This window comes from Physeter macrocephalus, chromosome 8, assembly GCF_002837175.3.
Source record: "Physeter macrocephalus isolate SW-GA chromosome 8, ASM283717v5, whole genome shotgun sequence".
Taxonomy (NCBI): Eukaryota; Metazoa; Chordata; class Mammalia; order Artiodactyla; family Physeteridae; genus Physeter; species Physeter macrocephalus.
The window spans coordinates 43,277,510-43,289,879 of NC_041221.1; the positions used below are offsets into that span (position 1 = coordinate 43,277,510).

Sequence of the window (12,370 nt, forward strand, 5' to 3'; positions counted from 1 at the left end):
TAAAGTTTTAAAATTCACTCCCCTTAATTGCCTTTGCCACTTGCCTTTGAACCATCCTCCTTGTGACCTGTGCCTATCTTGCTCTTACCCAAAAAGCATGTGGTGAGAAGAACTGAGCCATTCCTTTGGTGTGACGCTGGTTTGGTGGTCAGTGGGTTAGCATACCAGGCGGTGGGTCAGGGTTTCTATTGCCTCCCCCTGTGGGCCACAGAGCCACTGCTGTCCTTGGCTCACAAATATTCTGACCCCATTCCTATCACCCGCCACAGGCGAAAGTGGAGAGGGAATCTGGACAAAGGGAGGATCAACTTCCCCAGTCTCCGGCTTCCTCCAGTTTAGAAACAGGTGCTGGGCTCACCTTCTGTAGAGGACGCAGTGGCTCCAAGCAGTCTGTGCTCTCAGGACGTCCGTGCTCAGTATTTGAGAACCCACATGCTTAGTGACCACTGTGGTTAAGCCCCGAGTCTTGTAAAGTTGTAAGATTTATGTGTATTCAAGATACCGATAGTTTCGCATCTCGAGACCTGTTCATTCCTTGGCAATCTTTGGTGGTTGAGTTTGTGGCTTATTCTTAAGTCAGTGGACCACGATTTTTTTCATCTCTGCATATGGAACTGTAACTCTGGGTGTCTGTGACTCTTTGTGGCGACAATTGTATTCCTGTATGCTTCATCTGATCTTTATCTAGGGCATATCCTGGGAGCTGGGGAGAGCTTCTGTGGCAGAATAGACAAGACTTAACCCACGAGGCACCCAGGGAAGAAGGGGAAGGCTTGTTCTATGGCATCTGGGAAAGCAGGCCAATTTTCCTCCTTGAATAAGGGCACAATGCCTGAGGGCACACTACTTTAATCTTTGACCAGGGTTTCATATTTTGTCACTTCTCATTAACCCAAACCCAGATGTCCCTTGAGGGCATTCTTTGTAAGAGAAACCGTAGTATTTTGCAGCCAAGCGAGGTTTTATTACTACATTCACTTTCCCTTTACCCAGGAAGAAATACAGAATAACCATTGAGAGGCGAAACCAGCAAGAAGAAAGCAACCTTGGAAAACATCGGGAGTTACGGGAAGATTCCATCAGATCCCATTTTTCGGTGGCTTAAAAGGAAGGCTATTCTTTTGGCTTGAGATTCTTTAAGGAGATAAATGGGATGAAAGACATCAATGGAACAGAAGGGGCGCTCTTGAAAAACTCATTCTTTTAAGCAGTTAGTCATTTTGTTGTAAAATTTCTTTAGAAGCTCAGGAACTGTTATTAATCACCATATGCCTCCCGGCCTTTCATCTCATGACAAATATAAGAATATAACGTCACTTTGTTAAACGTTCATACTGTTTCAAGGGCACATGATCAGATTTATGTTCTGAAGGTCTGATGTCTCCATATCTTGATGGCTTTTGCGGGGATTTTATGCAAGGCTATAAAATGTGTTTTTCTTAAATGAAATGTTTTATAGCTAGAACAAAATAATTTTTACAAGTAGAATATTCTTGAAAAGAATTTAACCCCAAGAAGAAGAAAACGTAATGAAAAATCTCAAGGTAGGAAATACATCATTCCTTTCTCTAGCGCTGGTGGACAGATCTGAAGTTGAAAACTGCTCTGTCCGATGTATACATTCAGGTCCTGACTTCATATCTCGAAAAAGAATTCCCCCCTGCCCCCCGTCTCCTTCAGCGTCTCATAAAAGCTACTCTGGAAAGTTGTAACTATTAATAAGTTAAGAGGATTTATACAAGAAAAGCAAATCTAAGATGTTTCATTTTTTAATATAAAAAAGCCCTATTTCACACTAACACTTTATTTTTAAGTATTTTAATCTTATATTTTACTATTAGAAAATGTGTCTATTTTTTCATTTTGAAGATTAAATTTCACTTATATTTTAAAAGCATGGGTAAAGTGTACAACAAACCAATAATGATGAAAGATGCCTCTCTTTTTCTCCCTGTTTTCCTCTTCCCCGTGGCTGTAGCCCAATACGAATTGCTGCTTTAATTACAGAGATCTGGAAATGTATTCAGATTATAAACTCTACAGGAATACATCAATTTACCTGTTTTAAATGCAACTTGTTTTAGGGATAGACTCCTTCCAGTTCTGGCCAGTGATGAGTATCAAGACGAAGGATGAAATTTAATAGAATTTAATTAAGTCAGGTTTTATAAAAGGGAGGCGGTCCTTTTTTCTCAAGAAGAACTTTATAGAGTTAGAACTTGACAGTAAGCACAGAAACGATACATTTAATAAATGACATTTTACCAAAATTCACAATGATGATTTTGGTTAAAAGAGGGAATCTAAATAGCTACTATATTCCCTTTTAGTAAACTCCAGAGAGCCTTGCAGTCATCCACTAATAACCCATGTAACAGGGGTGGGGATATGAGGAATTTGGACAGGGTTGAATAAGTATATACCAAATCTCTACTTTGTACCTAGTACTCTGCTCATAGGTTTAAACTCACGTTGCCGCTTTCATGTATAATTTGTGGAGGAAATAGACAGTGAGGGAAGAATGGGAAGTTGCCAGATCAGTGTACCATCTTATCATGACGTCACGAGGGTCTTTCTTTCCTCAATAATGTTTTGAGCGGCTGGAAAATAGTTTTAATGTCTGGAAAAGACCATCTATAGGAGGAAAATAGGGCAGTTTAAGAAAATAGGGGAATACCGGAATTGGCGCAATTCCTAGGTAGTGATGGAGGCTGTGGCTCACACTGGTAATGGTGGAGGTGAGGCAGGGCGAGTGAGAGCCGCGTGTCCTGGAAGTTGGCCTGAGCTTGCTTCCCTGGAGGCGTCCGCCACTCCTACTTCAGCCAGTCAAAGTGAATGGATTATTTCTGCGTGAGGCACGTTCCCCCTCTATTGTTTAAAAACGGAACGCGGGCAGTTGGAGAACATGATAAAAGAATGATCTCTGATCAACTCGAGGAACTATGTTGTAGTTCTCCATGCTGGGTGCAAATGAAAAAGTGCTGAATTCAAAACAGGATGGAAAAAGAAGGCAAGAGAGGCCAACTCCAGAAATTCTGACACAGGAAGACAGTTTGGGATGTAGAATCCAGGAAAGCGACGCATGTAACATCTCAGGACTCCTCAACGTGAAAACAGAATGGAAGAGTTGCAGCCATCTTATTTTTGTGAGATGAGAGACTATTTCTCTCTCATTTATGTTTTTCAGCGATGTTTTCCATGTGTTTTAGAGATGCTCATTCTCGATTATCTTGTGTTTGTAAAAAACATTAAAATTTTGAGCCTATGTGCTTATTACAGGGAAAAAACGCTCTTACCCGGCTGCAGTCTTTGGGCAGAAACATTTCTAACCTTTCTAGAATTTAGATAGGGGATGCTAACTGTAACCTTTTTAAAGCAAATATCTTTTATTTCTACTTCAGGTAGAGGAATAGTTCTAAACTTAATATTATAGTCCCAGATAAAATCTTAAAAATTTTAAGTGAGAATTTAGTCTTTTAAAAATGGTGGAGCAAATCGTAAGGTTTCTGATACTTGGACGCCATTCTCTTCCAATCTTAAAGCGATTCTAGGGTTCTTAAGATTGTTTATTTACATGTCTGTTTTCTATCCTTTCTTCCTTGAAATTGTCACATGAGTTACAAAACTCTATTAAGTTTTGAAAGCTCCCTTAAGTTGGGAAACCTTTGCTAAAAGTGTAGGTGTTTGGCCCAAGGTTACCCTGGGTTAAGACTTCTGGAGATTATAAATCGGGATTGAAATTCCTAACTGCTAACATGTTTGACAACTAGTTATTCATGTGGCAACTTCGCCAGTAGCCACATATCATATGGTAAAATAAATAGGACTTTAGTTCTTAAATCGTTCATAAATTATTATCCTGAAATCCAGGGCGTTCAGATTTCAAAAGGGATACTTTATCACTGTTTTCTTACCTGGCCAAACATAAGCTGACATTGATACAGGTCAGAATGAGTATATACTTTTTGTGTGTATACTCTGGGTGTTGGAAATATAGTATAGGTTATAGTAAAGTATAGGTTTCTATGGGCGTCACCATCATCTTAGATTTTTTCTTTTCTGGACTCAGAAATAAAAGCTTTCTCTAGGTCATCACTTCTATCCGGGAAGAACTCTCTGTGTAGAGTGTGGAGCTTCCCCCAGAATGACCACAGGCTCCACAAGGAAGACCCTGTAAACACTACATTTCTTGGAAGAACCATCAGCTTGTCCTTTCCTGAACCGCAGACGTGGTTCCACAGGCTTTAAAATGGTTCTTTACACTTCAGAAGCTATATTTAATGGAGGAAGGGGAGAAGGGTAGGGAAAGTTAATGCCTCCTTTTCTCTTCTTCCTTAAATTCAAAGTCTTTTGCTTTGGAATGTCAGGCACTTCTCCCTATTCACATGCTCCTGGTATCATTCACTTATTCAAGGCACCTGTGCCCTTTGCTCCCCTAATTGACCACTTTCCTTCTGGTTGCCGCTGAAAATCAGCAGTGAGTGTGAGATTTGTTGTTGACCGTGAAAGGAAGGCCACTGTATAGAACTTATACAGACAGAGACAGGAATTCAGAGTAGGTCCAGTGAGCTTACCACCTTCTTGTGAGTGAGCATAAAGTAGCTGTTTGCGGAAGTCTCTTAGGAGACCGAATAGAATATTATGCCACTGGTATTAAGGGAGTGTTTATAAACTGAAAGGAACACATACCTATGTTTCTTGGGACACAAAGCATTCAGATCCTGAGTGGATGCAGTCATAAAGCCAAACACCAACCAAAATCAGGTCCCTCGGTCTACATTTCATGGGGTTTGTTTAGTTATGCCGTGTGGTTCAGTGCTTCATAAGGAAGCTGAAGATGAGCTGAGTTTCTTCTTCGGTAGAAAAAATGGAAACTAATAACATGGAGTATGTTTTGGGGGCAGTGCGGAAGCACAGAGAATGAGATGGTGCTGTTCAGAGGAATCTGTTTCTTTTTCAGTTGATCTTTAGAACTATAGAATAACCTATAATTTAGTTCCTCTTCAGTAAGAAGCTTGGGACACACCCAGCTAGAAGAATCAGGATCAAGCTCTTCCGAAAGAAACAGAAGAGGGTAGTGTTGCCAGCTGCCAGCACCTTTACCACCCCTCCCGCCAACACCCTATCCGCTGTCCACCATGGCTCCAAAGATGCATCAGCATTGTGCCCATGCAGGTAGCAGCTTGCGAGTAGAATCTCCATGCTTCCTCAGGGGGAAAGAAGACAACGTGCTGGCTGTAAGAATGTAGCTGGCTTTTGATCAGAACCCTTACCTAACTTGACCACGCCCTCCCAGGGCAGTTCAAGCCTCTGATGTGCATATACTCCAACAAACCTGGCTTCCGTTTGCAGCATGTAGAGCTTGCAGGTGTGCCCCCATAGCTAGACTCCGGGATTAAATCGACTTTCAAAAGGTGCTGGATTGGAGTTTGTTCAAATTTCTCATTAACCACTAATGTTAATTCATACCAAAGGCAAAGCAATTCTAAACCAGCTGATGCTGTTAATGTTCATATTTTAAGCCACTTCAAACACAGTGAAAGGGTTTCAGCGGGAGCTGAGTCTCAGAAGTAAAAATCCATATGTTACCATAGCTCTTTGATGTTATCAGGTGTGGGATGATTCCTAGGGGACATATTTGAACAAGCAGAATTAAGAGTTAGCAAAAGTGCTGCATTGCTTTGATTCACATGTTTAAAGACCTAAATTTCTACGTGCAAGGAATAAAGGGCCCATTCACCAGGGTAAGTCACGACATAGGCTACCAAAGTGTTTTCTATTTGCTAGGAGAACAAAGCTGTCACAGCACATAATAATTGCTCAGAGAAGGCTGAGAAAGAGGAAAATTTGGATTTTGAGACAGGATGTCCTATTTATTATTCAACGCCAAGATCTTAAAATGTTCAGTGTGGTGTGTCTTACAAGACAGCAATGAGGTGCCTGTAACAGCCTGGAGATGCTGTGAGTCTGCAGATCTTTCTGCTGGGTCCTGGGAATCTGAGCTTTGTTCCCTGTGCATGGTGCATAATTGAATCCAAGAGGACACAGAACAGACACGTGGGGGATTACTTCTGCAGCCCTTGTCTTCTGGGCCATATTATTCACTGATAATTTACTATAGAGGACTACCGAACAATACACACCTACCATGAGTCTGGTAGAAAAGTAAAAGTAAAAGCTGACAACTACATACAGTTTATTATTCGAATGTAAGTAGAACTATCTGCATATAATGTGATTTAATTTATTGTTGTTTTGTGTAGAAAACGAGAATTAATGACTGTGGATATAACCCCTGTTTTGTATAATATATTTTATTTCTGGTGCAAATTGGTCATTTAAGATATCTGCATTTGGCGTTTGGATATAAATGTGTATGTGTTCTTGTAAATGTTTCTGTTAAGCAAGAATGCCACATGCTCACAGTATAACGTGTTCTCATTAAAAAAATACATCCCACAGAAACCTTTTTCTGTTTATAATTCAACCAACATACACTGCACATACCCATATTCTCCGAGGACTTTCTGTTCTCCTGGGACCAGTTTAAGTAGAAGATTAATTAGCAGATGTGATGAATTGCGCTGTCTGAATGATACCCATGAAAGAACTCCAGAATTTCTTCCCAGGAAAGGGAAATTTGCAGAAATAAGAGAAGAATATATTATTAAAATGAGGAGCAAACCTTGAATTGGCAGGTAAGGGGAGAAATCTTTGTGAATGATATCCTGAGTCTCTACAGCTTGAGGACACCACTGTAGCTACCCGTTGGCCTCATATTATTATGTCCCTTGCCCACTCTGAAGAGGTCCTAGGTCAGTTTTGTCATTCTAAAGAGCTCCTCAGTTTCTAGGGTACTAAACAAGTCAAGAGCCTGGAGCATCTACAGGTGACTCTGGCTTGTAAAAAGCTGCTTCAGTCTCTGGGAAGTTAGTCATGATTTATTTTAAGCCCAAGAAACACATAGCAATCCTCAGTGTTGGGTCAATGTGCCCCGGGCCCCGCTGCTGCTGCTGCCACTGCCAGTGAGGTCCCCTGGCAGTACCACCAGTGACACATTGGGTACCGGCGTTTGAGAAGATTCTGCATCAGGATGCTGACTCTGGGGTTGGAGGTTGGAGTGGGGGGCAGAATGTGGGCAGCCCTGGCAGCAATGAAGGGCGGGGCCAGGAAACCTCCAGGAAACACGGGTGTCTCAGTCTACTCGGGCTGCTGTAACAAAATACCATAGGCTCGGGCTTATACAACAGAAATTTATTTCTCACAGTTCTGGAAAGTTTGGTTCCTGGTGAGGGCTTTCCTCCTGGCTTGTAAATGGCTGCCTTCTCCCTGCATCCTCACATGGCCTGTCCTGTGTGTGTGTGTGTGTGTGTGTGTGTGTGTGTGTGTGTGTGTGTGTGTGTGTGTGTGTAGAGAGAGGGAGGGAGAGAGAGGGAAGGAGGAGGGAGGCTCTTTGGTGTCTCTTCTTATAAGGACACTAATCCTATGATGGGGCCCCATCTTTATGACCTCATTTAACCTTAATTGCTTCCTTGGAGGCAAATACAGCCACACTGGGGTTTGGACTTCAACATATGAATTTTAAGGGGGACACAAACATTCAGTCCATAGCACAGAGTATTATCACTACTTTCCTACATCACTTTGGGGACCATGGCCTCCCCGAATCTTTCCATTCCACATCCTACCCATTTTGAATTTCTTCATGAACACCCAACACCCCACAGTAGGCCAAAGATGCCTCATGACTGCGACTAGCAGGGGGTATGTCCCTGGAAGAACCCTGGGAGCTCCAAATACCATTGATTTAAGGCCTCACCCTAACCCTAAGTCATGGGCTTCTGAGGTTGACTTAAATAGCATCTACTATTGGGGGAGGTACCAATGGCTGCGGGTCTTTAAAAAAATAGCAATTTAATAAACCATCTATTATCACCGAACTAGAACCAAGAAAAATAATTCCTTTTGCAGGCTTTGTGCATCCTGGACTGTCATAGCTGCCAAAGCCCTATCATTCCCATTTCTTAGACGATGACACAGCGGAGCCAGACTCCTGGGGTTTATATCCTGGCTCTGATCCTTGCGGCTGTGTAACCTGTGTGACAATGGGGATAGTCATAGTGCCGAGTTCATCAGGCTGCTGGGAGGACTTCAAACTTGCCACACAGTGAAGTGTTCAATAGAACGATGACCACACTCTCCTGTTTCCTTGGATAAGGAGACAGAACTCTCAGTTGGCCATTTTTGAGCCTTTTCAAGACAATTTGGCTTGATGACACCTAGTCCTGTCTTCTTAGAGGAAGAAATGAGAGACTATGAAGAGAAAGAGGTCCCGTTTCTGTACACTGTCTCCCCAACCCGCCAAAAGGTCCAGACAAGGGGCAGGAGGGGACAGTGATGAAGCTCTCAGAGGGCGTGAGCAGTTTCATTCAAATCTGTTTTCTCCTCAGCTGGACCAGTGTGTCACACCTGCCACACACATCCTGATTTCCGCCGCTGGCTGAGAGGACCTTAAGGACCGCTCCCTGGACCTCATCCCCCCTGGGCAACGACGCTAGCAGCTGTGATCAGTCAGAGCAGTACGTTCTCCCCTGCAACATGAGGGTCTCTCGTGTGCCCTAAAGGACATCTTCCCCACCAGGGGCTGCCCTCACCCCAGGCCTCCCCTGAGGATGCTGGGATTTTGTCCCAAATGCAACAGCAGCACCTCATAAGTGTGTTCGTGGATGGGGGGGATTTTCCAGTGTAGACAAAAGGGGGTTCTTTTTCCACGGCCACTCCAGTGGGCCAAGAGAGACCAGGCGTCATGCAGCCTGCTGGAAAGTGACCTCATCAAAGCCATGAAATCCCTGGTGCTTGCGGGGCTTCTCCCCATGGGACCTAGCGGCCCCAGAGACCGGATGAAGACAGAGCGCTCTTCTGGAAAGCCTGCCACAGTGCAGAGGGTCGGGTGAGGCAGGTCTGGGAGGCTGCATTCCAGGCTGTGGCCCCTCCTCCACGTCCCTTCTCGCAGGGGCCAGTGCTGGGCACCCTCTGGCGGGGGTGGACCAGCTCCATAAAATGCTTGAGAAGCACCAGCTGTGCGTGAGAGCTGTGCTCCCCCAGCAGTGGCCGTCTTGGGTGCCGTCAAAGGTATTTTATGCTTTCGGGCAAAAATCCAGCGAGAGGCCCTATCTAAATAGAACTTGCCACCTGGTATCTTAGTCGTCTACCCTCGGTGACTATTCTCAGCATTTTATTCGGAAGGAAAATGAAGAATGCGAGGGAACATGTGCCCATCGCAGTCCAAGCCCAGTGGCTATTTATGGAGAGCCCCCTACAAGCCAGGACTGTGCCGAGCACCTAAACTGTGCTCGTTTATTTCACCAGACATGGTTATCCATATGTCACCCCTACGAAGCAGGACTATGGTCATCCTCCTCACTTTAGAGGTGTGTCAACTCAGGCACAGAGAGGCTAAGTACCTTGCCCAAGGCCTCCCAGCTACTAGGCGGCAGGGCTGGGGTTTGAAGGCAGACTGGTGGCTGTAGCGACGGCCACGCCGAACTGCTGAATCCCGTGGCTCGTGGTCAGTTCAGTCTCTATCAGTAGACCTTGCGCCCTTTTCACTTGCCACGTCCAATCAGATTCTCATCCATCTCTCCCTGTCCATTTTTACTGCCGCTAAACAAGGCCTTTATCACCTCACCCCAAATTAGCAGGGAGCAGCCTCCTAACGCTTATTTCTAAGCTCTCCTCTTTTAGCTCATCTGTCTCACCGCTGCCATGTCAGTCTCCCTAAAATACTGCTGTGATAATGCTTCTCTCTTGTTCAGTAACCTGCAATGACTCCCAATCCTCAGAGGTCAGCTTCCATATGCGGTTCCTGGTGTCACAGCCCTAACCCCCTCAGTCTTACTTTATTGCCCTATTAGTCACTCTTCCTTGTTCAGTCAAATTATGCTGAAATTGACTTACTCAAATTGATTTACTTGTCGTCCACTGAACGTTCCCTGCACTTTCCTGCCGGCAACGTTTTATTCCCACTGTTCCTCCCACCTGGAACGCCCTTTGCTTTCTAATCAGGTCCATCCATCCTTTATCTGCAGTTCACATCCCAACTCCTCTGTAAGCTTCCTCATCCACCCTCGCCTCGGATGAGCGCTACTCCATTTTGTGGCATTTATTGTCGCAGGGGTTACGAGTGGGTGGTCTGCAGATGTGTTTTGTTTGGCCAGCCAGTGTTTAGAAAGGAAAAAAAAAACAAAAGTAATTTGAATGTTTTTGGATGGGGCAAATGCTCTCCAGTTTGCCAGATACCTACACTCTTGATGTTCTTATACCCAGTTTTCTGATTTACATCAGGGCTGATTTACATCAGGGCTTTGGGGCTTGCAAACTCTGCATGTACAGCTAACTGGACCATCCCGTGGAGCTTTGCCCCATTTCTTCTACTGCCACCTTACTTACCTTTTCAACATCATAACTTCCAAGCTGCTGGTCTTCAAAGATTTCTCTGACACTTTAGATTTGTTTCTCTTCCTTTATCATCTTTGTCAAGTGCTAAGTGATTCCAAAATAAAATATTTCCCGCCCCAGGGGAATTATTACCCAAAGAGACTCCATGTAGTTTTGTAATGTTAATACTCAATCCATAATCTTTCTGCTTTGTGAAATTTTCTTAAAACTGGGATATTCTTAAATGTCCTCCTACAAGGAGGACTCCAGAGCTCAAATCCCTGCTTTTCTGTTTACTAGCTCTGGGGCCCAGCAAACCACAGGCCTCTCCCAGCCTCAGTTTCGTCCTTTGTACAATCAGGAGAATATTAACTACTTTGTAGGGTTCAAGCGATGTCTGATATGCAGCAGCAGCTCAATAAATTGGAGCTGTTCCTATTTTCATGAGGCAGCTTTACTTATTGCCTCAAGTTCTTGGGTTCCTGGTGTCAAGCCTGGTCCCAAACAGAGGACGTGGGGTCTTTTTGCCATGAACCTTTTGGTAGACATGCATCCTTCTAACCTTATCCTCATTTCATAGATGAGGATGCTGGGGGGTACCAACATTGTGGCTGTGAGGTTCCAGGCACAGAGCAGCTGCAACAGCTCACGTCTGTGGCAGAGACCCTCTGCCAGAGGCTGTTCTAAGTCCTGTATCTTACGCAGTCCTGTATCCCACCACAGCCCTATGAGGCTGGCACGGTGGTCACCTCTGAGACACAGGGTACTTCAACACCTTGCCCTGATCCCCGGTCAGGAAATGACAGCACCAAGGCGTGAAAGTAGCAAATCTGGTTCTAGAACCCAAGCTCTCCTCCCTCTGAAATACACCAGAGGCACACTCGGTGTCCTAATGTCCTCAGTATGTCTACAAGACCCCCAAAGACCCTCCACCTTTAATCCTCTGTCACCTCCTGTCCTACCACACACACTATGATAAGAAAAGGATAGTATGTTTATAGCAGAATTTAGGACTGTAGCTCAGAGGGTCCCAAGTATCAATACCATTTGCAGACTGGTGTCAATCCATGGAGTTTTACCAGTTTGCGCTGAAATAAGAAAAATTAGGACAATAATAGGGAAATGTTCATAAACACAAGTTGATCCAGTATTTAAAGCACTGGCTCTTTTTCTGAGATTATAACTTAGTGATTTTGTGTCTTGAGTTGTGAAAAAAATACCTTTTCTATTATAAAATGGTAGTGACACTAGTAGTGGGTGTTTTTTTTTTTTTGGCTGTGTTGGGTCTTCATTGCTGCGCGCGGGCTTTCTTTAGTTGCGGCGAGCGGGGGCTACTCTGCGTTGCAGTGCATGGGCTTCTCATTGCGGTGGCTTCTCTTGTTGCAGAGCACAGGCTCTAGGCGTGTGGGCTTCAGTAGTTGCGGCATGCGGGCTCAGTAGTTGTGGCGCACAGGCTCCAGAGCGCAGGCTCAGTAGTAGTGGCACAAGGGCTTAGTTGCTCCGCAGCATGTGAGATCTTCCTGGACCGGGGATCGAACCCGTGTCCCCTGCATTGGCAGGCAGATTCTTAACCACAGCACCACCAGGGAAGCCCCGGTTTTTGTTTTTTTTTAATGTCTTTATTAGACAAAATTAAAAGTTGGCAAATAATGGTTGAAATTCCTGAAATCCACCAGTCTAGAAACATAGTCTGTTGTCTGATGGAATTACAAAATGTCCGCTTGTTTATTCATTGTTACACGAGACTGTATCTTGTCTTCTGGGCCAGCCTTCCCCTCTTTGTGTATCCCAGGAGCTTAGAGATATTTTTTGAGTAAATCCCTGCTGGCTGATTCTTTTAAGGGCCACACAAAACCTGTGTCCCAGCCCTGATTCTTTTTTTTTTTTTTTTTTTTTTCGGTACGCGGGCCTCTCACTGCTGTGGCCTCTCCCG

General features: G+C 44.3%; 1 protein-coding gene across 5 annotated transcripts in view; it reads left to right on the top strand.

Annotated features, from left to right (window-relative positions):
- The window catches only part of NPR3 (natriuretic peptide receptor 3), a 121,385-nt gene that overhangs the window by 75,626 nt on the left and 33,389 nt on the right, over nucleotides 1-12,370 (top strand). For 2 of the 5 annotated variants that reach the window (XM_024124652.2, XM_024124658.3), the window contains exon 8: nucleotides 994-6,465. In XM_024124652.2, coding sequence (XP_023980420.1) covers nucleotides 994-1,105 — 112 coding nt within the window. In that variant the 3' untranslated portion in view covers nucleotides 1,106-6,465. Of the gene's footprint in view, nucleotides 1-993; nucleotides 6,466-8,450; nucleotides 8,637-12,370 lie in introns of those variants that run through there. The other 3 variants (XR_003680888.1, XM_028492836.2, XM_028492837.2) reach the window with 3 other exon arrangements.